At 44.0% G+C, this 21,259-nt stretch overlaps 1 protein-coding gene across 5 annotated transcripts in view; it reads left to right on the top strand.

The window, feature by feature from the left end:
• BORCS7 (BLOC-1 related complex subunit 7) overlaps window positions 1–21,259 on the top strand; it is a 115,971-nt gene that overhangs the window by 41,453 nt on the left and 53,259 nt on the right. For 3 of the 5 annotated variants that reach the window (XM_077258644.1, XM_077258642.1, XM_077258643.1), the window contains exon 6: window positions 19,543–19,597. In XM_077258644.1, coding sequence (XP_077114759.1) covers window positions 19,543–19,597 — 55 coding nt within the window. Of the gene's footprint in view, window positions 1–9,759; window positions 9,817–19,451; window positions 19,467–19,542; window positions 19,598–21,259 lie in introns of those variants that run through there. The other 2 variants (XM_077258646.1, XM_077258647.1) reach the window with 2 other exon arrangements.

The raw sequence follows: 21,259 nt of genomic DNA, 5'->3' as shown, positions 1-21,259 counted from the left end.
GTGCTATCCCTAGCCATTGGGGATTCATGACAGTATAGCCGGCCCACAAAGTGTTAATATTTTGAGCTGAAGCAGGAGAAATAGAAGTGTTTAAGGGAAATTTTTTTTTTTTTCCCTTCAGAGTTTTGCTGCCTAGCCCTTAATTGCTGTCTAGCTGCTTCTTACCTCCTCTTAACCCTTGAATGGCTCTGATCTTAGCTGTTTAACATGGATGTCCAGAGTTTGGCTTCCAGCCTGAGTAATCTCGCGGCAAAAGTTCAAAACATACAGGATTTTGTTGTTCACACTCCCATGTCTGAACCTAGAATTCCTATTCCAGAGTTCTTTTCTGGAGATAGATCTACCTTCCTGAATTTCAGGAACAATTGTAAATTGTTTCTTTCTTTAAAATCTCGCTCCTCTGGAGACCCTGCTCAACAGGTCAAGATTGTAATATCTTTCCTGCGGGGCGACCCTCAGAATTGGGCATTTGCATTGGCACCAGGGGATCCTGCATTGCTCAGTGTGGATGCGTTTTTTCTGGCATTGGGATTGCTCTATGAGGAACCCAACCTGGAGATTCAGGCTGAAAAGGCTTTGTTAGCCCTCTCTCAGGGGCATGATGAAGCGGAAATATATTGTCAAAAATTTCGGAAATGGTCGGTGCTTACTCAGTGGAATGAGTGCGCCCTGGCTGCAAACTTCAGAAATGGTCTTTCTGAGGCCATTAAGGATATTATGGTGGGGTTCCCTACGCCTACAGGTCTGAATGAGTCTATGGCTATGGCCATTCAGATTGATCGGCGTTTACGGGAGCGCAAACCCGTGCACCAGTTGGCGGTGTCTTCTGAACAGGCACCTGAGACTATGCAATGTGATAGAATTCAGTCCAGAAGTGAACGGCAAAATTATAGGCGAAAAAATGGATTGTGTTTTTATTGTGGTGATTCAGCTCATGTTATATCAGCATGCTCTAAACGCACAAAAAGGGTGGATAAATCTTTTGCCATTGGTACTCTGCAGCCTAAGTTCATTTTGTCTGTGACTCTGATTTTTTCACTGTCTTCCATTTCCGTCGATGCCTATGTGGATTCGGGCGCTGCCCTGAGTCTTATGGATTGGTCATTTGCTAAACGCTGCGGTTTTAGTCTGGAGCCTCTGGAAGTTCCTATTCCTCTGAAGGGAATTGACTCTACACCATTGGCTATGAATAAACCGCAGTACTGGACACAAGTGACCATGCGCATGACTCCCGTTCATCAGGAGGTGATTCGCTTCCTTGTACTGTATAATTTACATGATGTACTAGTGCTTGGTCTGCCATGGTTACAAACTCATAATCCTGTCCTGGACTGGAAAACAATGTCTGTGTTAAGCTGGGGATGTCAGGGGGTTCATGGTGATGCACCTCCGATTTCAATTGCTTCATCTACTCCTTCTGAGATCCCTGCGTTTTTGTCTGACTATAGGGATGTTTTTGAGGAGCCTAAGCTCAATTCGCTCCCTCCTCATAGAGAGTGTGACTGTGCTATAGAATTGATTCCTGGCAGTAAGTTCCCTAAGGGTCGTTTATTTAATCTGTCACTGCCAGAGCATACTGCCATGCGGAATTATATTAAGGAGTCCTTGGAAAAGGGACATATTCGTCCATCTTCGTCCCCTCTGGGAGCAGGTTTTTTTTTCGTGGCAAAAAAAGATGGTTCCCTGAGGCCTTGTATAGATTATCGCCTTTTGAATAAGATTACAGTCAAATATCAGTATCCATTGCCATTATTAACTGATTTGTTTGCTCGCATTAAGGGGGCTAGGTGGTTCACTAAGATAGATCTTCGCGGTGCGTATACTCTGGTGCGGATAAAACAGGGTGATGAGTGGAAAACCGCATTTAATACGCCTGAGGGCCATTTTGAGTATTTGGTAATGCCTTTTGGACTCTCCAATGCTCCGTCAGTCTTTCAGTCCTTTATGCACAATATTTTCCGTGAATATCTGGATAAGTTTATGATTGTGTATTTGGATGATATTTTGGTGTTTTCTGATGACTGGGAGTCTCATGTTCTACAGGTCAGGAAGGTGTTTCAGGTTCTGCGGGCCAATTCTCTGTTTGTGAAGGGCTCAAAGTGTCTCTTCGGAGTCCAGAAGATTTCTTTTTTGGGGTACATTTTTTCTCCTTCTACTATTGAGATGGATCCCGTCAAGGTTCAGGCTATTTGTGACTGGACACAACCTACATCTGTTAAGAGCCTTCAGAAGTTCTTGGGGTTTGCTAATTTTTATCGTCGGTTCATTGCTAATTTTTCCAGTATTGTTAAACCTTTGACTGATTTGACTAAAAAGGGTGCTGATGTTGCTGATTGGTCTCCTGCGGCTGTGGAGGCCTTTCAGGAACTTAAGAGCCGGTTTTCTTCTGCTCCTGTGTTGTGTCAACCAGATGTTTCACTTCCTTTTCAGGTTGAGGTTGATGCTTCCGAGATTGGAGCGGGGGCGGTTTTGTCGCAGAGAGGTTCTAATGGCTCGGTGATGAAGCCATGTGCATTCTTCTCTAGAAAATTCTCGCCCGCCGAGCGCAATTATGATGTGGGTAATCGGGAGCTTTTGGCCATGAAGTGGGCATTTGAGGAGTGGCGTCATTGGCTTGAGGGTGCTAAACATCGTGTGGTGGTCTTGACTGATCACAAGAATCTCATTTACCTTGAGTCTGCCAGGCGTTTGAATCCTAGACAGGCTCGTTGGTCGTTGTTTTTTTTCTCGTTTCAATTTCGTGGTTTCATACCTGCCAGGTTCAAAGAATGTAAAGGCAGATGCTCTTTCCAGGAGTTTTGTGCCTGACTCTCCTGGAGACTCTGGGCCTACTGGTATCCTTAGGGATGGGGTAATATTGTCCGCCGTATCCCCAGACTTGCGACGTGCATTGCAGGAGTTTCAGGTGGATAAACCGGATCGTTGTCCACCAGAAAGACTGTTTGTCCCGGATGATTGGACCAGTAGAGTCATCTCCGAGGTCCATTCTTCTGTGTTGGCTGGTCATCCTGGAATATTTGGTACTAGAGACTTGGTGGCCAGGTCTTTTTGGTGGCCTTCCTTGTCTAGGGATGTGCGTACCTTTGTGCAGTCTTGTGAAGTGTGTGCTCGAGCTAAGCCTTGCTGTTCTCGGGCCAGTGGGTTGTTGTTATCCTTGCCCATCCCGAAGAGGCCTTGGACGCACATTTCCATGGATTTTATTTCTGATCTCCCGGTTTCACAGAAAATGTCCGTTATCTGGGTTGTGTGTGACCGCTTTTCTAAGATGGTTCATTTGGTGCCCTTGCCTAAGTTGCCCTCCTCCTCTGAGTTGGTCCCGTTATTTTTTCAGAACGTGGTTCGTTTGCATGGGATTCCGGAGAATATCGTTTCTGACAGGGGATCCCAGTTTGTGTCTAGATTTTGGCGGACGTTTTGTGCCAAGATGGGCATTGATTTGTCTTTTTCGTCTGCATTCCATCCTCAGACGAATGGCCAGACGGAGCGAACTAATCAGACCTTGGAAACTTATTTGAGGTGTTTTGTTTCTGCTGATCAAGATGACTGGGTTGCTTTTTTGCCACTGGCCGAATTTGCTCTTAATAATCGGGCTAGTTCTGCCACGTTGGTCTCTCCTTTTTTTTGTAATTCGGGGTTTCATCCTCGTTTTTCCTCTGGTCAGGTGGAGTCTTCGGATTGTCCTGGAGTGGACGTGGTGGTGGACAGGCTACATCAGATTTGGAATCAGGTGGTGGACAATTTGAAGTTATCTCAGGAGAAGACTCAGCAGTTTGCTAATCGCCGTCGCCGCGTGGGTCCCCGACTTCTTGTTGGGGATTTGGTGTGGTTGTCTTCTCGTTTTGTCCCTATGAAGGTCTCTTCTCCTAAGTTCAAGCCTCGGTTCATCGGTCCTTATAGGATCTCGGAGATTCTTAACCCTGTATCTTTTCGTTTGGATCTCCCAGCATCGTTTGCTATTCATAATGTGTTCCATCGGTCGTTGTTGCGGAGGTATGAGGTACCCGTTGTTCCTTCGGTTGAGCCTCCTGCTCCGGTGCTGGTGGAGGGAGAATTGGAGTATGTTGTTGAGAAGATCTTGGATTCTCGTGTTTCCAGACGCAAACTCCAGTATTTGGTTAAGTGGAAGGGTTATGGTCAGGAGGATAATTCCTGGGTGGTCGCTTCCGATGTTCATGCGACTGATTTGGTCCACGCCTTCCATAGAGCTCACCCTGATCGCCCTGGGGGTTCTCGTGAGGGTTCGGTGACCCCTCCTCAAGGGGGGGGTACTGTTGTGGATTCTGTTTGTGGGCTCCCTCTGGTGGTTGCTGCTGGTACTGGGTGACTTTGGTGGGTTGCGGCCTTTGGTTTCCACCTGTCCATCAGAGGCTGGGTGTTTCCCATTTTACCTGGCCTTTCTGTCATTCCCTTGCCGGCTATCAATGTATTCAGATGTGCTCTGTTTGGTTCCTGCCTACCTGCTCCCAGATCTTTCAGGATAAGCTAAGTGCTGATTTTCAGTTGTTTGGTTTTTTTGTCCAGCTTGCTTATTATGTTTCTATGCTAGCTGGTAGCTCTAGTGGACTGAGGTTCTCCCCATGTGCCATGAGTTGGCACATGGGTTCTTGTAATCTCAGGATGGTATTTTTGATTAGGGTTTTTTGCTGACCGCTCAGTCCCCTTTTGTATCTTTCTGCTTTCTAGTTTACAGCGGGCCTCAATTTGCTAAAGCTATATATATCATCTCTATGTGTGTGCCTTCCTCTCATTTCACCGTCAATACATGTGAGGGGGCAACTATATCTTTTGGGGTTCATTCCTCTGGAGGCAAGTGAGGTCTTATTTTCTCTGCAGTACTAGTTAGCTCTTAGGCTGGTGCGTGGCGTCTAGAACCAACGTAGGCACGCTCCCTGGCTATCTCTAGTTGCGTTTGTCAGGCGTAGGGCAGCGGTCAGCCCAGGTTCCATCACCCTAGAGCTCGTCCGTTATTTATTTGTACTTTGTTGTCCTGTGCTATCCCTAGCCATTGGGGATTCATGACAGGTGGGGAGCAAAGTACATACTAAATAGAAATGGGCCCAGCACTTATGATATGTATAATAATTACAATGTAAATAGATACAAACAAATACAAAACAATAATATGTAAACAGAATAATGCATAAAGAATAAGCCACATATTTTGCTTGATTGAGTATACTGTAATGGATGACAACCAGGGTTCAGCCAAAATGAATGAAGATTATGGAAAGGAAAACCGAGCAATTAATACACAACCCATCAATACCTAAAATAAAAAAAATAGACATAAGGTTAAAAATACATAAAACAATAAACAATATATATTTTCACCACAACAACAGAGATAAGTGCAAGCTATATCCAAATAATGAAACATGTACATCATAGGAATGAGGAAAATGGGAGGTTTTCATTTAGTCCCAACGGATGGACTGTTTGTAACGTCCAGATCCACCTGGCTTCTGCCTGTGCTAGGCGTTGCGACAGTTTACCACCTCTAATGTTAATGTCAAGGGAATCAATACCCCTTACTCTCAGGAGATCACTGTTACATTGATGGAATTCCAAAAAATGTCGGGGTATCGTTTTTAGAGTGGAGGCATCCGTGTGGCCAACAGCGGCCTGTATACCCAATACGTGTTCACATACTCTGACTTTAAGTAGGCGTGATGTAAGTCCTACATATATAAGACCGCAAGGACATACCGCATAATAAATCACATACCTCGTTGTGCATGTAATAAATTTCTTGATTTTGTAAGTTTTGGATCCACTTGAATTTGAAAATGTGTCAATTCTGTCAATATTACAGCAAGCAACACAATGGCCACACGGAACGCATCCACTCCTACGATTACCCTGATTCAAAAATGTAACCCTAGGTATATCCTCATAATGGCTTTTGGTAAGGAGGTCCCGTAGATTTTTGGATCTCCTGAATGTGATTGGTGGTGTGTCAGGTAAAAATTTAGCCAGAGTAGAATCAGCCTGTAATACATGCCAAGATCTAGAAAGAGCCAATCACACTGATGCAGAATGACAATTAAAGTTGGTAATGAATCTACTCTGATTATCAGAATGTCTATTATTATTAGTGTGTTTATAAAGTAGATCATTACGAGAAGAGTATTTAGCCCTGTTATAGGCCCTCTTCAGAGTGCAACGACTATATCTCCGCTCAAGGAATCGATTTTTCAAATCTACCGCCTGTCTTTCAAAATCCGCATTGGAAGAACAAATCCGGCGGAGGCGCAAGAATTGTCCGATGGGGACAGAGTTAATCATAAATTGTGGATGGGAGGAGGAGGCATGGAGCAATAAGTTCGTGGAGGTAGGCTTCCTATAGACGTCTGAAAGTATTTCTCCGTTAGGGCTTCTTTTCACCGTCACATCCAAGAATTCAACAGAATCAAAGTTGATGGTATACGTAAGCCGAATATTACGATCATTGCTGTTCAAATCAATCAAAAAAACATTCAGTTCATGAGAGGAACCCTGCCAGACCAGGAAAATGTCGTCGATGTACAGCGTCCATAGAAGGACGCGGTCCATCGACGCCTGCTGGTCTGACAGGAAGAGGTCCCTTTCCCACAGCCCCAAGAACAGATTAGCATAGGACGGCGTGAAGGCCGCTCCCATGGCTGTTCCTTGGAGCTGTAGGAAAAAGGACCTCTTAAAAATAAAAAAAATTGTGCGTCAAAGCGAACTCTAAAAGTTCGACTATGAAGCTCTTCATACCTTCGGAAAATGTGGACATGTCCAGAAAATATCTGACGGCCCGAAGGCCATCGATGTGCCTGATATTTGTGTATAACGATTCAACATCGATTGTCACAAATTGAGAGTCAGATTCAATGGACAGTCCATCAATTTTCCAAAGGAACTCACCAGTATCTTTAAGATAAGATGGCAAATTGCACACTAGCGGCTGCAGGACTGAATCTATCCATCGACCAACATTTTCAAGATAGCTGCCTCTACCGGATATGATAGGACGTCCTGGAGGGGTATTGATGTTTTTATGTAACTTAGGGAGGAGATACAAGGTTGAAATGGTTGGTTCGCAAACCGCCAGTGCCGATGCTAGATCTTTCGTAATAAATAATCTCTCTGATAGTAGCTTTTTTAATGATGGCATCTAACTTAGAGCAAAAGGCAGATAAGGGGTTGTACGTCAATTTCCTATAACAAATTTTGTCATTGAGTTGGCGAAATACCTCTTTTTCGTACATGATCTTTGGCCAAATCACGATGTTTCCCCCCTTATCTGCCGGCTTTATTACTACATCAGACAAGTTTTGTAAGACATTCAGGCAGTTACGTTCCTCCCTAGTTAAATTATCAAAACGCCCATACTGCGGAATTTTCCAAAAATCTTTAGTGACCAGCTTTACAAACATATCAATGTTAGCACAAGAAGAGAGTGGTGGAAATTTTTTTGAATGAGGGCGAATAGAAGGAAGTATCTTACCTCCTTCCGGGAGACTGTGCTCGATGGATAGGTCCATAGCAGCCTGTTCTTCCGCTGTTGGAAATAATTGGTGCAAATTGTCATCATAAAAATAACGTTTGAAAAGCAATGATCTGGCGAAGATGTGAAGGTCTTTGATTGCTGTGAATGTGTCAAAGCCCATTACCGGAGAAAAAGAAAGACCCTTACTCAATAATGTGAGATCAGCATTAGAAAGAGTATGGTGACTCAAATTAATTACCTTATTATCCTTCCTTCTGTATTCAACAGGGGAAGGATCACGGCGTCTATATGGGTGAAAAGTATAATCAGACTGTTTTTTGTTTGGTGCTCCAGAACGTGTGACCATAGATGTTGATGGTATATCAGACTGGTCACTAAGTGAAGAAATAGAGGTATAGGAGGAAGTTCATGGAATATGAGTGAGACTAGAGGATTGTTTGCGCCATTGATAGACGGATTTATTTCTAAAGTCTCTCACATCTCTATTAAATTTAGTTGTTTGAGACTCATGGATTTTCTTTACTGTTGAGTCCAATAATTTCTCCAAATCAAGATTAAAGGTCTGTATTTTCTCAGCTGGACACCCTGCTTTCAATTCAGTCTGAGCAAGATCAATAGTTTTATCAAGTTCACCTATGGATTTGGTGTTCAAGTTCATCAATAGTTGCATAAACACACCCGAACAATTGCTGCATGCCTCCTCCCAATTAGCCACAAATATTTCATCGTCCACCGGAAAAGCAGGAATGACCTTGACACGCAGACCTCTAGGGATAAGTTTGTTAGATATGTATCTTTCCAAAAAGGCCCGATTCCACCATAGCTTGGTACGTTTAATAAGTAAATTCTGAATGGATAAACATAAATCATCCCACTTGCGATCACTAGGTTGTTGTGTAGCTGCTGCCACATCTCGGGCAGATCCTCTGGGCCACCAGCATCACTCCATTGCAGGTAGTGGGTATATATCTTTTTGCCGTATATATATATTTGTCCTCTGCAGCGTAGCTACTTTTGAGCTGGGGGTAGGACTATTATGTCCTGATTTCTATATACCTCTTTGCTGCTTACTTCTTGTAACACACTATGTGTATAAATATATTTTGTTCTCTGCAGCGCAGCTGTTCGATGAGCTGGGGGAGGACTATTATGTCCTTATTCTATATACCTTTCTGCTGCTTACTTTGTGTCACATATTATGTGTTCTTATCCTGTTCTTATGATCCATTTCAAGCAGATACAACTATATGGGGTGGTGTTTGCACTATAGACACCTTAGCAAATACGTGCTTACTATATCAGGCCCGTGTAGTATTCTGCCGACCCGAGAGCGTTTCTTTTTAACCCTCTGTATTTTCATTGTTGCTGCTATTATCCTTGCACTATGTAATCCTTAATAAAATTTATACTTTTTTAATATTTATTGGATTTGGAATATTTTCTGGACTGCTTTCTATCGTGGGGTGTCGAGCCTCTGTTTCTTCATGTCGTAGCGACGATTGTCCACATTTAGTCCATAGACACATTGGTTAATTAATTTGATTATTTTTCTATTTGGTATTATTAAATTCTAACCAATGCTTTTCATTAGTTTTTGTTATTTTTTTTAAGATCTAAAATGCTTTTATTTTTGTCGATTGAAGCTGTTGCATTATGGATTCATTTTTTCATGGCAAGCTGACCATTTTTATTGATCCCAATTTGTGGTACCCACATACGTTTTTGATTTTGCTTTTTCAACCTTTTTTTAAGGGCAGTACAGCATCCAGAAAAAAAAAATTCTGCAGTTACTTTTTTCTCTCTCTCTGTCTGTACCGCATTTTCTCTATGGGTTAATTCATTTTATATTTTGATAGCCTGGGCTGTTACAGACTTGGCAAACTCAAATATGTTAGTTTTATCTTTTTACGGCTGGAAATAAAAAAAGGGTGGTTCGAATTTTTTTTATATATTTTTTTAAAACCTTTCTTTATTTTCTTAGCTCCTTTATGGGACTTGAATCTGCCATTGTTTACGCCCTTGGTCGGGAAGGGGTAATGTTATGGCTCTGTTAATATGATGTTTCAGTTCTTTTGTGGTGCTGACAGCAAACTGGTGTTAGAGAACTACAAGTGCCAGCATTGCCTGCCAATGACTAGTACTTGTATGCCTTTTGAAATGAGGAAGAGGACATAACCTTTATCCACTGTAAGCCTGTAACTGAGTATATGATGTACACACAAGAGGCGTGGGCTGATGTGCTATGTCTGGAATGGAGGGGGGGTGAGAAAACCATGAAACTGCAAAGCATTATGGGATGGGAGGAAGCAGCTGCTGCAGAACGTGGACATGTCACAGGGCAGGTAATATGTCTCTGCTGGTTTTTTTTTTCTGAATCTGCGTGTGTAATAATGTCAAATATCTCTGCAATTCGGCTGGAGAATGGGTAGAGTTGCACCAGTCCTATGACGTTTCGGACGGATTTTGGAAAGGTTTTTTTTTTATTTGCATTGTGTATTATATATATAGAATGTTTACAGTAGGTCACATTCCTTGTTTCCAGCCTCAAATATCTAACACCTTTCAGTTCTACCTATAAGGGATGTCTGGAATAACACTGTGATTCCAAGAGGAATTATTATTATCCTGCCCCATACGATACAGAATGCAAGCGATGAACAAACACTGAGGTAGAAAATGTACAATCCTTCCAAACAGGGCATTTTTATAATGTGTGATGAACTCCACATTAAGCACAAACTTCTATGAGAAACCCTTGCTCCTGATTATAAAGCCCAGGACTGATTTGATTTCTCAGTTGTATAATATACAGTACAGACCTAAAGTTTGGACACACCTTCTCATTTAAAGATTTTTCTGTATTTTCATGACTATGAAAATTGTACATTCACACTGAAGGCATCAAAACTATGAATTAACACATGTGGAATTATATACTTAACAAAAAAGTGTGAAACAACTGAAATCATGTCTTATATTCTAGGTTCTTCAAAGTAGCCACCTTTTGCTTTGATGACTGCTTTGCACACTCTTGGCATTCTCTTGATGACCTTCAAGAGGTAGTCACCGGGAATGGTTTTCACTTCACGGGTGTGCCCTGTCAGGTGTAATAAGTGGGATTTCTTGCCTTATAAATGGGGTTGGGACCATCAGTTGTGTTGTGCAGAAGTCTGGTGGATACACAGCTGATAATCCTACTGAATAGACTGTTAGAATTTGTATTATGGCAAGAAAAAACCTAAGTAAAGAAAAACGAGTGGCCATCATTACTTTAAGAAATGAAGGTCAGTCAGTCCGGAAAATTGGGCAAACTTTGAAAGTGTCCCCAAGTGCAGTGGCAAAAACCATCAAGCGCTACAAAGAAACTCGCTCACATGAGGACCGCCCCAGGAAAGGAAGACCAAGAGTCACCTCTGCTTCTGAGGATGTTTATCTGAGTGTTGTGAATTTGCTTTTTGCTCCCTCTAGTGGTTACTAGTTTTTTGACTCTGGTTTTTCTGTCATTCCTTTTATCCGCACCTGGGTCGTTAGTTAGGGGTGTTGCTATATAAGCTCCCTGGACCTTCAGTTCAATGCCTGGCAACGTAGTTATCAGAGCTAGTCTGCTGTGCTCTTGTCTACTGATCCTGGTTCCAGTTATATCAGCTAAGTCTGCCTTTTGCTTTTTGCTATTTGTTTTGGTTTTGTATTTTTGTCCAGCTTGTTCCTAATCTATATCCTGACCTTTGCTGGAAGCTCTAGGGGGCTGGTGTTCTCCCCCCGGACCGTTAGACGGTTCGGGGGTTCTTGAATTTCCAGTGTGGATTTTGATAGGGTTTTTGTTGACCATATAAGTTACCTTTCTTTATTCTGCTATCAGTAAGCGGGCCTCTCTGTGCTAAACCTGGTTCATTTCTGTGTTTGTCATTTCCTCTTACCTCACCGTCATTATTTGTGGGGGGCTTCTATCCAGCTTTGGGGTCCCCTTCTCTGGAGGCAAGAAAGGTCTTTGTTTTCCTCTACTAGGGGTAGCTAGATTCTCCGGCTGGCGCGTGTCATCTAGAATCAACGTAGGAATGATCCCCGGCTACTTCTAGTGTTGGCGTTAGGAGTAGATATATGGTCAACCCAGTTACCACTGCCCTATGAGCTGGATTTTTGTATTCTGCAGACTTCCACGTTCCTCTGAGACCCTCGCCATTGGGGTCATAACAGTTTGCCAGGCCAGTATTAAATGTTTAATGCATTGCAGAAGAGGGATTATAAGAAAGAAGATTCTGAGTTGTTTTTTTTTTTTTTTTTTTCTTCTTCCCCTTTACCTCAGAGTGGCTATGCTTGCTGCAGACATGAATGTCCAGACCTTGATTACAAGTGTGGACCAGCTGGCTACTCGTGTGCAGGGCATACAAGACTATGTTATCAGAAATCCTAGGTCAGAACCTAAAATACCGATTCCTGAACTGTTTTCCGGAGACAGGTTTAAGTTTAGGAATTTCGTGAATAATTGTAAATTGTTTTTGTCCCTGAGACCCTGTTCATCTGGAGATTCTGCTCAGCAAGTAAAAATTGTCATTTCGTTCTTACGGGGCGACCCTCAGGATTGGGCTTTTTCGCTGGCGCCAGGAGATCCGGCATTGGCTGATCTTGATGCGTTTTTTCTGGCGCTCGGTTTACTTTATGAGGAACCCAATCTTGAGATTCAGGCAGAAAAGGCCTTGCTGGCTATGTCTCAGGGGCAGGACGAGGCTGAAGTGTATTGCCAAAAATTTCGGAAATGGTCCGTGCTGACACATTGGAACGAGTGTGCATTGGCCGCTAATTTTAGAAATGGCCTTTCTGAAGCCATTAAGAATGTTATGGTGGGTTTTCCCATTCCCACAGGTCTGAATGATACTATGGCACTGGCTATTCAAATTGACCGGCGGTTGCGGGAGCGCAAAACCGCAAATTCCCTCATGGTGTTGTCTGAACAGACACCTAATTCGGTGCAATGTGATAGAAAAACCGCAAATTCCCTCATGGTGTTGTCTGAACAGACACCTGATTTAATGCAATGTGATAGAATCCTGACTAGAAATGAGCGGAAAATTCATAGACGCCGGAATGGCTTGTGCTACTACTGTGGTGATTCTACACATGTTATCTCAGCATGCTCTAAACGTATAGCTAAGGTTGTTAGTCCTGTCACCGTTGGTAATTTGCAACCTAAATTTATTCTGTCTGTAACTTTGATTTGCTCACTGTCATCTTATCCTGTCATGGCGTTTGTAGATTCAGGTGCTGCCCTGAGTCTCATGGATCTCTCATTTGCTAAGCGCTGTGGTTTTACTCTTGAACCATTAGAAAATCCTATTCCTCTTAGGGGTATTGATGCTACACCATTGGCAGCAAATAAACCGCAGTATTGGACACAGGTTACCATGTGCATGACTCCTGAACACCGCGAGGTGATACGTTTCCTGGTTTTACATAAAATGCATGATTTGGTTGTTTTAGGGCTGCCATGGTTACAGACCCATAATCCAGTCCTGGACTGGAAGGCTATGTCAGTCTCAAGTTGGGGCTGTCGTGGTATTCATGGGGATTCCCTGCCTGTGTCTATTGCTGCTTCTACGCCTTCGGAAGTTCCGGAGTATTTGTCTGATTATCAGGATGTCTTCAGTGAGTCTGAGTCCAGTGCACTGCCTCCTCATAGGGACTGTGACTGTGCTATAGATTTGATCCCAGGCAGTAAGTTTCCTAAGGGAAGACTGTTTAATCTGTCGGTGCCTGAACATACCGCTATGCGTTCATATATCAAGGAGTCTCTGGAGAAAGGACATATTCGTCTGTCTTCTTCCCCTCTTGGTGCGGGATTCTTTTTTGTGGCAAAAAAGGACGGATCTTTGAGACCTTGTATTGATTATCGGCTTTTAAATAAGATCACTGTCAAATTTCAGTATCCTTTACCGCTGTTGTCTGACTTGTTTGCCCGGATTAAGGGTGCCAAGTGGTTCACCAAGATAGACCTTCGTGGTGCGTACAACCTTGTGCGCATTAAGCAAGGTGATGAATGGAAAACCGCATTCAATACGCCCGAAGGTCATTTTGAGTACTTGGTGATGCCTTTTGGGCTCTCCAATGCGCCTTCAGTTTTTCAGTCCTTTATGCATGACATTTTCCGGAAGTATCTGGATAAATTTTTGATTGTTTATCTGGATGATATTTTGTTTTTTTCTGATAATTGGGATTCGCATGTGGAGCAGGTCAGGTTGGTCTTTAAAATTTTGCGTGAAAATTCTTTGTTTGTCAAGGGCTCAAAGTGTCTCTTTGGTGTACAGAAGGTTCCCTTTTTGGGGTTCATTTTTTCCCCTTCTGCTGTGGAGATGGACCCAGTCAAGGTCCGAGCTATTCTTGATTGGACTCAGCCCTCGTCAGTTAAGAGTCTTCAGAAGTTCTTGGGCTTCGCTAACTTCTACCGTCGTTTTATTGCTAATTTTTCTAGCATTGTGAAACCTTTGACGGATATGACCAAGAAGGGCTCCGATGTAGCTAACTGGGCTCCTGCTGCCGTGGAGGCTTTCCAGGAGTTGAAACGCCGGTTTACTTCGGCGCCTGTTTTGTGCCAGCCTGACGTCTCACTTCCCTTTCAGGTTGAGGTGGATGCTTCGGAGATTGGGGCAGGGGCCGTTTTGTCGCAGAGAGGCCCTGGTTGCTCTGTTATGAAACCTTGTGCCTTTTTCTCTAGGAAGTTTTCGCCTGCCGAGCGAAATTATGATGTGGGCAATCGGGAGTTGTTGGCCATGAAATGGGCATTTGAGGAGTGGCGTCATTGGCTCGAGGGTGCTAAGCATCGTGTGGTGGTCTTGACTGATCACAAAAATCTGATGTATCTCGAGTCTGCTAAACGCCTTAATCCGAGACAGGCCCGCTGGTCATTGTTTTTCTCCCGCTTTGATTTTGTTGTCTCGTATTTACCAGGTTCAAAGAATGTGAAGGCCGATGCTCTTTCTAGGAGCTTTGTGCCTGATGCTCCTGGAGTCGCTGATCCTGTTGGTATTCTTAAAGATGGAGTTATCTTGTCAGCTATTTCTCCGGATCTGCGACGTGTGTTGCAGAGATTTCAGGCTGATAGGCCTGAGTCTTGTCCACCTGACAGACTGTTTGTCCCGGATAAGTGGACCAGCAGAGTCATTTCCGAGGTTCATTCCTCGGTGTTGGCAGGTCACCCGGGAATTTTTGGCACCAGAGATCTGGTGGCCAGGTCCTTTTGGTGGCCTTCCTTGTCAAGGGATGTGCGGTCATTTGTGCAGTCCTGTGGGACTTGTGCTCGAGCTAAGCCTTGCTGTTCTCGTGCCAGCGGTTTGCTCTTGCCCTTGCCTGTCCCGAAGAGACCTTGGACACATATCTCCATGGATTTCATTTCTGATCTTCCGCTATCTTAGGGCATGTCCGTTATCTGGGTGATATGTGATCGCTTCTCCAAGATGGTCCATTTGGTTCCCTTGCCTAAGCTGCCTTCCTCTTCCGATCTGGTTCCTGTGTTTTTCCAGAACGTGGTTCGTTTGCACGGCATCCCTGAGAATATTGTGTCAGACAGAGGATCCCAGTTCGTTTCCAGGTTCTGGCGATCCTTTTGTAGTAGGATGGGCATTGATTTGTCGTTTTCGTCTGCTTTCCATCCTCAGACTAATGGACAGACGGAGCGAACCAATCAGACTTTGGAGGCTTATTTGAGGTGTTTTGTCTCTGCTGATCAGGACGATTGGGTGACATTCTTGCCGTTGGCTGAGTTTGCCCTTAATAATCGGGCTAGTTCCGCCACCTTGGTTTCGCCTTTTTTCTGCAACTCTGGTTTCCATCCTCGCTTTTCTTCGGGTCATGTGGAGCCTTCTGACTGTCCTGGGGTGGATTCTGTGGTGGATAGGTTGCAGCAGATCTGGAATCATGTGGTGGACAACTTGAAGTTGTCACAGGAGAAGGCTCAGCGCTTTGCCAACCGCCGCCGCGGTGTGGGTCCCCGACTACGCGTTGGGGATTTGGTATGGCTTTCTTCCCGCTTTGTTCCTATGAAGGTCTCCTCTCCCAAATTTAAACCTCGTTTTATTGGGCCTTACAAGATATTGGAAATCCTTAATCCTGTATCTTTTCGTCTGGATCTTCCTGTGTCGTTTGCTATTCACAATGTATTTCATAGGTCCTTGTTGCGGCGGTACATTGTGCCTGTAGTTCCTTCTGCTGAGCCTCCTGCTCCGGTGTTGGTTGAGGGCGAGTTGGAGTACGTGGTGGAGAAGATCTTGGATTCTCGCCTCTCCAGGCGGAGGCTTCAGTACCTGGTCAAGTGGAAGGGCTATGGTCAGGAGGATAATTCCTGGGTGGTCGCCTCTGATGTTCATGCGGCCGATTTAGTTCGTGCCTTTCATGCCGCTCATCCTGATCGCCCTGGTGGTCGTGGTGAGGGTTCGGTGACCCCTCACTAAGGGGGGGGTACTGTTGTGAATTTGCTTTTTGCTCCCTCTAGTGGTTACTAGTTTTTTGACTCTGGTTTTTCTGTCATTCCTTTTATCCGCACCTGGGTCGTTAGTTAGGGGTGTTGCTATATAAGCTCCCTGGACCTTCAGTTCAATGCCTGGCAACGTAGTTATCAGAGCTAGTCTGCTGTGCTCTTGTCTACTGATCCTGGTTCCAGTTATATCAGCTAAGTCTGCCTTTTGCTTTTTGCTATTTGTTTTGGTTTTGTATTTTTGTCCAGCTTGTTCCTAATCTATATCCTGACCTTTGCTGGAAGCTCTAGGGGGCTGGTGTTCTCCCCCCGGACCGTTAGACGGTTCGGGGGTTCTTGAATTTCCAGTGTGGATTTTGATAGGGTTTTTGTTGACCATATAAGTTACCTTTCTTTATTCTGCTATCAGTAAGCGGGCCTCTCTGTGCTAAACCTGGTTCATTTCTGTGTTTGTCATTTCCTCTTACCTCACCGTCATTATTTGTGGGGGGCTTCTATCCAGCTTTGGGGTCCCCTTCTCTGGAGGCAAGAAAGGTCTTTGTTTTCCTCTACTAGGGGTAGCTAGATTCTCCGGCTGGCGCGTGTCATCTAGAATCAACGTAGGAATGATCCCCGGCTACTTCTAGTGTTGGCGTTAGGAGTAGATATATGGTCAACCCAGTTACCACTGCCCTATGAGCTGGATTTTTGTATTCTGCAGACTTCCACGTTCCTCTGAGACCCTCGCCATTGGGGTCATAACACTGAGTCACCAGGTTAACAGCAGCTTAGATTAGAGACCAGGTCAATGCCACACAGAGTTCTAGCAGCAGACACATCTCTACAACAACTGTTAAGAGGAGACTTTGTGCAGCAGGCCTTCATGGTAAAATAGCTGCTAGGAAACCACTGCTAAGGACAGGCAACAAGCAGAAGAGACTTGTTTGGGCTAAAGAACACAAGGAATGGACATTAGACCAGTGGATATCTGTGCTTTGGTCTGATGAGTCAAAATTTGACATCTTTGGTTCCAACCACCGTGTCTTTGTGTGACGCAGAAAAGGTGAACGGATGGACTCTACATGCCTGGCTCCCACCGTGAAGCATGGAGGAGGAGGTGTGATGGTGTGGGGGTGCTTTGCTGGTCACACTGTTGGAGATTTATTCAAAATTGAAGGCATACTGAACCAGCATGGCTACCACAGCATCTTGCAGCGGCATGCTATTCCATCCGGTTTGCGTTTAGTTGGACCATCATTTATTTTTCAACAGGACAATGACCTCAAACACACCTCCAGGCTGTTTAAGGGCTATTTGACCAAGAAGGAGAGTGATGGGGTGCTACGCCAGGTGACCTGGCCTCCACAGTCACCAGACCTGAACCCAATCGAGATGGTTTGGGGTGAGCTGGACCGCAGAGTGAAGGCAAAAGGGCCAAGTGCTAAGCATCTCTGGGAACTCCTTCAAGATTGTTGGAAGACCATTTCCGGTGACTACCTCTTGAAGCTCATCAAGAGAATGCCAAGAGTGCAAAGCAGTCATCAAAGCAAAAGGTGGCTACTTTGAAGAACCTACAATATAAGACATAATTTCAGTTGTTTCACACTTTCTTGTTAAGTATATAATTCCACATGTGTTAATTCATAGTTTTGATGCCTTCAGTGTGAATGTACAATTTTCATAGTCATGAAAATACAGAAAAATCTTAAAATGAGAAGGTGTGTCCAAACTTTTGGCCAGTACTGTTTGTGATTGGATGCTGATCAGCGCCATTTTATGAAGACACTGATCAGATGTTCATAAAGGGTTAACACAGTAGGGACAAAAAAAAAGTCCTTTTGTTCTCACTGTGTCCACATGGGCACCTGATCCAGACTGATCACATGGGTTGTATGTATACAGCTGTACGATGGCTTGTAGCTGCACCAATGCCAAATAAACTCCTCATGGTAAGGAATCCATAATCGTACCATTATCAATATGTTCAGGTGTCTATGTACAGTCATGGCCAGAAGTTTTGAGACTGACAAATTTAGTTTTTTTGTGGTTTCGGTGTTTTTAAACCTGTTATTCAGATGTTTCTATGGTCACTGAAGTTGAATTAGAGAATTCAAAAGTTTTTGAACTTTTATTGATAAATACATAAAGTTTCTGCAAAGACCCGATATTTACAAAGTTCGCCCTTATTTTCAGAGACTTCTGCATTTCTCCCTGACGTGCTGGATATCCACTTCAGGGCTGATGACAGGCCACTGCTTAATCAGGGCTCGGAGTTTATCACAAATTCTGTATGTTTATTTGTCCACCAGGATTGAGCTAATGTTCTCAACGGGATTGAGATCTGGGGAGTTTCCTAGCTATGAATCCAAAATGTCGATGTTTTGTTCAATGAGCCACTTGGCTATCACTTTTGACTTGTGACCTGGTCTCCATCAGGCTGGAAAAAAACAAACACCACATTGCTCCTGGATGGTTGGGAGAAGTTGGTCTTGGAGGATGTTTAGATCCCATTCCTTATTAATAGCAGTATAAGGCTGTGTGCACACGTTGCGGATTTACTCCGGATCTGCAGCGTTTTTTGCGATGCAGAAATGCTGCAGATCCGCAAGTGATTTACAGTACAATGTAAATCAATGGCGCTGAAAATTCCGCACGGAAAAGCTGCGGATTAAAAGAAGGAGCATGTCACTTCTTTTGTGCGGATCTGCAGCGTTTTTGTACCCATTCCATTATAGAAATCCGCAGGGGTAAAAACGCTGAAATCCGCAGTAAATTCACACAAAATCCGCATAAAAAACACATCAAATCCGCACCTGCGTTTTCTGCCAAGAGATGCAGAATAAGCACAAAAAATTCCAGAGGCTAATCCGCAACGTGTGCACATAGCCTTAGGCAAAATTGTGAGTGAACCCACTTCCCTTGAGGAACCCCCCCACATATTACACAGGGGCTTATGATAGTGAAGATGTCCAAACCGGTCTGGAGGGGGCTTCATCAGTGAAAATCACTCACCAGTCTGCTATAGACCAGTCCCTGTTCTTCCTGCAAAGTTACCTGATGTAAACAGTTTTCTGCTTTTTAGTTTTATTTGCTAGCAGTTAAAGAGGACCTGTCACCATCAAAAAGTAGCCAGATTTGTTTTTATTTTATTCCCACTGCTTTTTAAATTTGCCATACAGCTCCTCCACGGACATAGACTTTTTCACTTAGTGCAAATTTTTATAGTTTTCACAAGGGACGTGGCTCACAGGATTGTCCGAGGGTTGTGTGTTCTTAAGCTTCTCTGCATTATTACCCTGTAATCAATGCGCCCCCTTATTAAAAAAAACCCAGAAAAATTAGCACTGAATAAAAAGGTCCGTATCTCTGAAACCGTGTCCCTTATTTAAAAAACAATGGCAGAATACTCAGGGAAGCAGTGAGAATAAAATAACAAAAAACTGATCACTTGTGACCCGGTGACAGGTCCTCTTTAAGAGCCACCACATTATTAGCCGTAGGCAAACATGGCCTTCATGTTCATTTTTTTTTTTTTAGGGACCAATTACAAAGGTAAAATATGAAGACATTGTGGCTTAACGTTAAGCCTTGAATATTTCTAATGTTCTCTTAACGTTGATTTGTCTAGTTCTCCCACATCCAGCTGCTGCTCCCAAGGTCTCCAGACCCATGAAGATGTCAAGGTATTACTGACCGTGATCCTTCACTTTATCGCATATGTTCACAAAGTGCTAATAAGTCTGTCTAAAAATCACTGTTAGGCTGCCGTCACACTAGCAGTATTTGGTCAGTATTTTTCATCAGTATTTGTGGCCAAAACCAGGAGTGGGACAATTAGAGGAAAAGTATAATAGAAACATATGCACCACGTCTGCATTTATCACCCACTCCTGGTTTTGGCTTACAAATACTGATGTAAAATACTGACCAAATACTGATAGTGTGACGGCAGCCTTACTCAAGCGAAATCCTTCCTCTTATGTAACCTTACATTAATCTATAACTTGGTACAAAATTGATTAGCTTGACACACCATATCTTGATGAGAACCTGTCACCTTGAAAATGCAGTCCAATCTGCGGGCACCATGTTATACAGCAGGAGGAGTGGAGTAGATGCATATATAGTTTTGTGAGAAAAGATTTAGTATAATCTGTGTTTTTCATCATTTAAACCTGTGCACTTTCTGGGATTTTTGATCCAGTGGGTGGATCTATGCAGAAGTGTAAATTTAGAGATGGCTGTCAGTCACTGATAGGACTGCCCACTGGACTGAAAAGAAAATCCACCATTCCTGCTCTATAATGTGATGTCGCAGACTGGACTGAATTTTAAAGGGAACCTGTCACCCCATTTTTTCAGTAAGAGATAAAAATACCGTTACATAGGGCCTGAGCTGTGCTTTACACTAGTGTATTTTTTGTCCCCTGATTCCCCACCTATGCTGCCGAAATACCTTACCAAAGTCGCCGTTTTCGCCTGTCAATCACGCTGGTCTGGTCAAAATGGCATGGTGAAATGGCTGTTTCTCCCCCACCTCTTGCTTATCTTCCCGGCGTTGGCGTAGTGTTTTGTGCATGCACAACTGCCGAATGCACTGCGCAGCGGCAGACAAAGAGCGCGATCTGCGCTATTCACCGGCTTTTCTGTGGCGGCGGCCATCTTCCTGAGGCCGTGCGTGCGCAGATGGAGTGCTCTGCTTCCCGGGGCTTCAGGAAAATGGCCGCGGGATGCCGCAGGCGCGCAGATGGAGATCGTGGCGGCCATTTTCCTGAAGCCGAGTTCGCATCTCGGCGATAAACCGGTGATCAACCCGGCTCTACTGCTCACAGGCGGGCAGCTGGCGGGCCGTTTAAAATCATCAGGTGGGCCGGATGCGGCCCGTGGGCCACATCTTGCCCAGGTCTGAGATATATATATGTTATGATCCTTAGTGGTTGAGGATCACAAATTACTCCAGCTAAGTAACAAACATAGGACAAGCTCTAGGGAGGTGGCAAACTGGACTGACCGCAAATCTGAACCTATCCAAACACACTAGAAGTAGCCGGTGAACGTGCCTAAAAATCCTAGACGTCTCGAGCCAGCCTGAGGAACTAACTACCCCTAGAGAGAAAGAAAGACCTCTCTTGCCTCCAGAGAAATAATCCCCAAAGATATAGAAGCCCCCAACAAATAATAACGGTGAGGTAAGAGGAAGGCACATACACAGGGGTGAAAGCAGATCCAGCAAATGAGGCCCACTAATACTAGATAGCAGAAAATAGAAAAGGAAATCTATGCGGTCAGTAAAAAACCCTTACAAAATATCCACTCTGAGATTTCAAGAACCCCCACACCAACTA

Source organism: Ranitomeya variabilis, chromosome 4, assembly GCF_051348905.1.
Source record: "Ranitomeya variabilis isolate aRanVar5 chromosome 4, aRanVar5.hap1, whole genome shotgun sequence".
In the NCBI taxonomy this organism is placed as follows: Eukaryota; Metazoa; Chordata; class Amphibia; order Anura; family Dendrobatidae; genus Ranitomeya; species Ranitomeya variabilis.
This window is presented reverse-complemented; position numbering and strand designations above follow the sequence as displayed.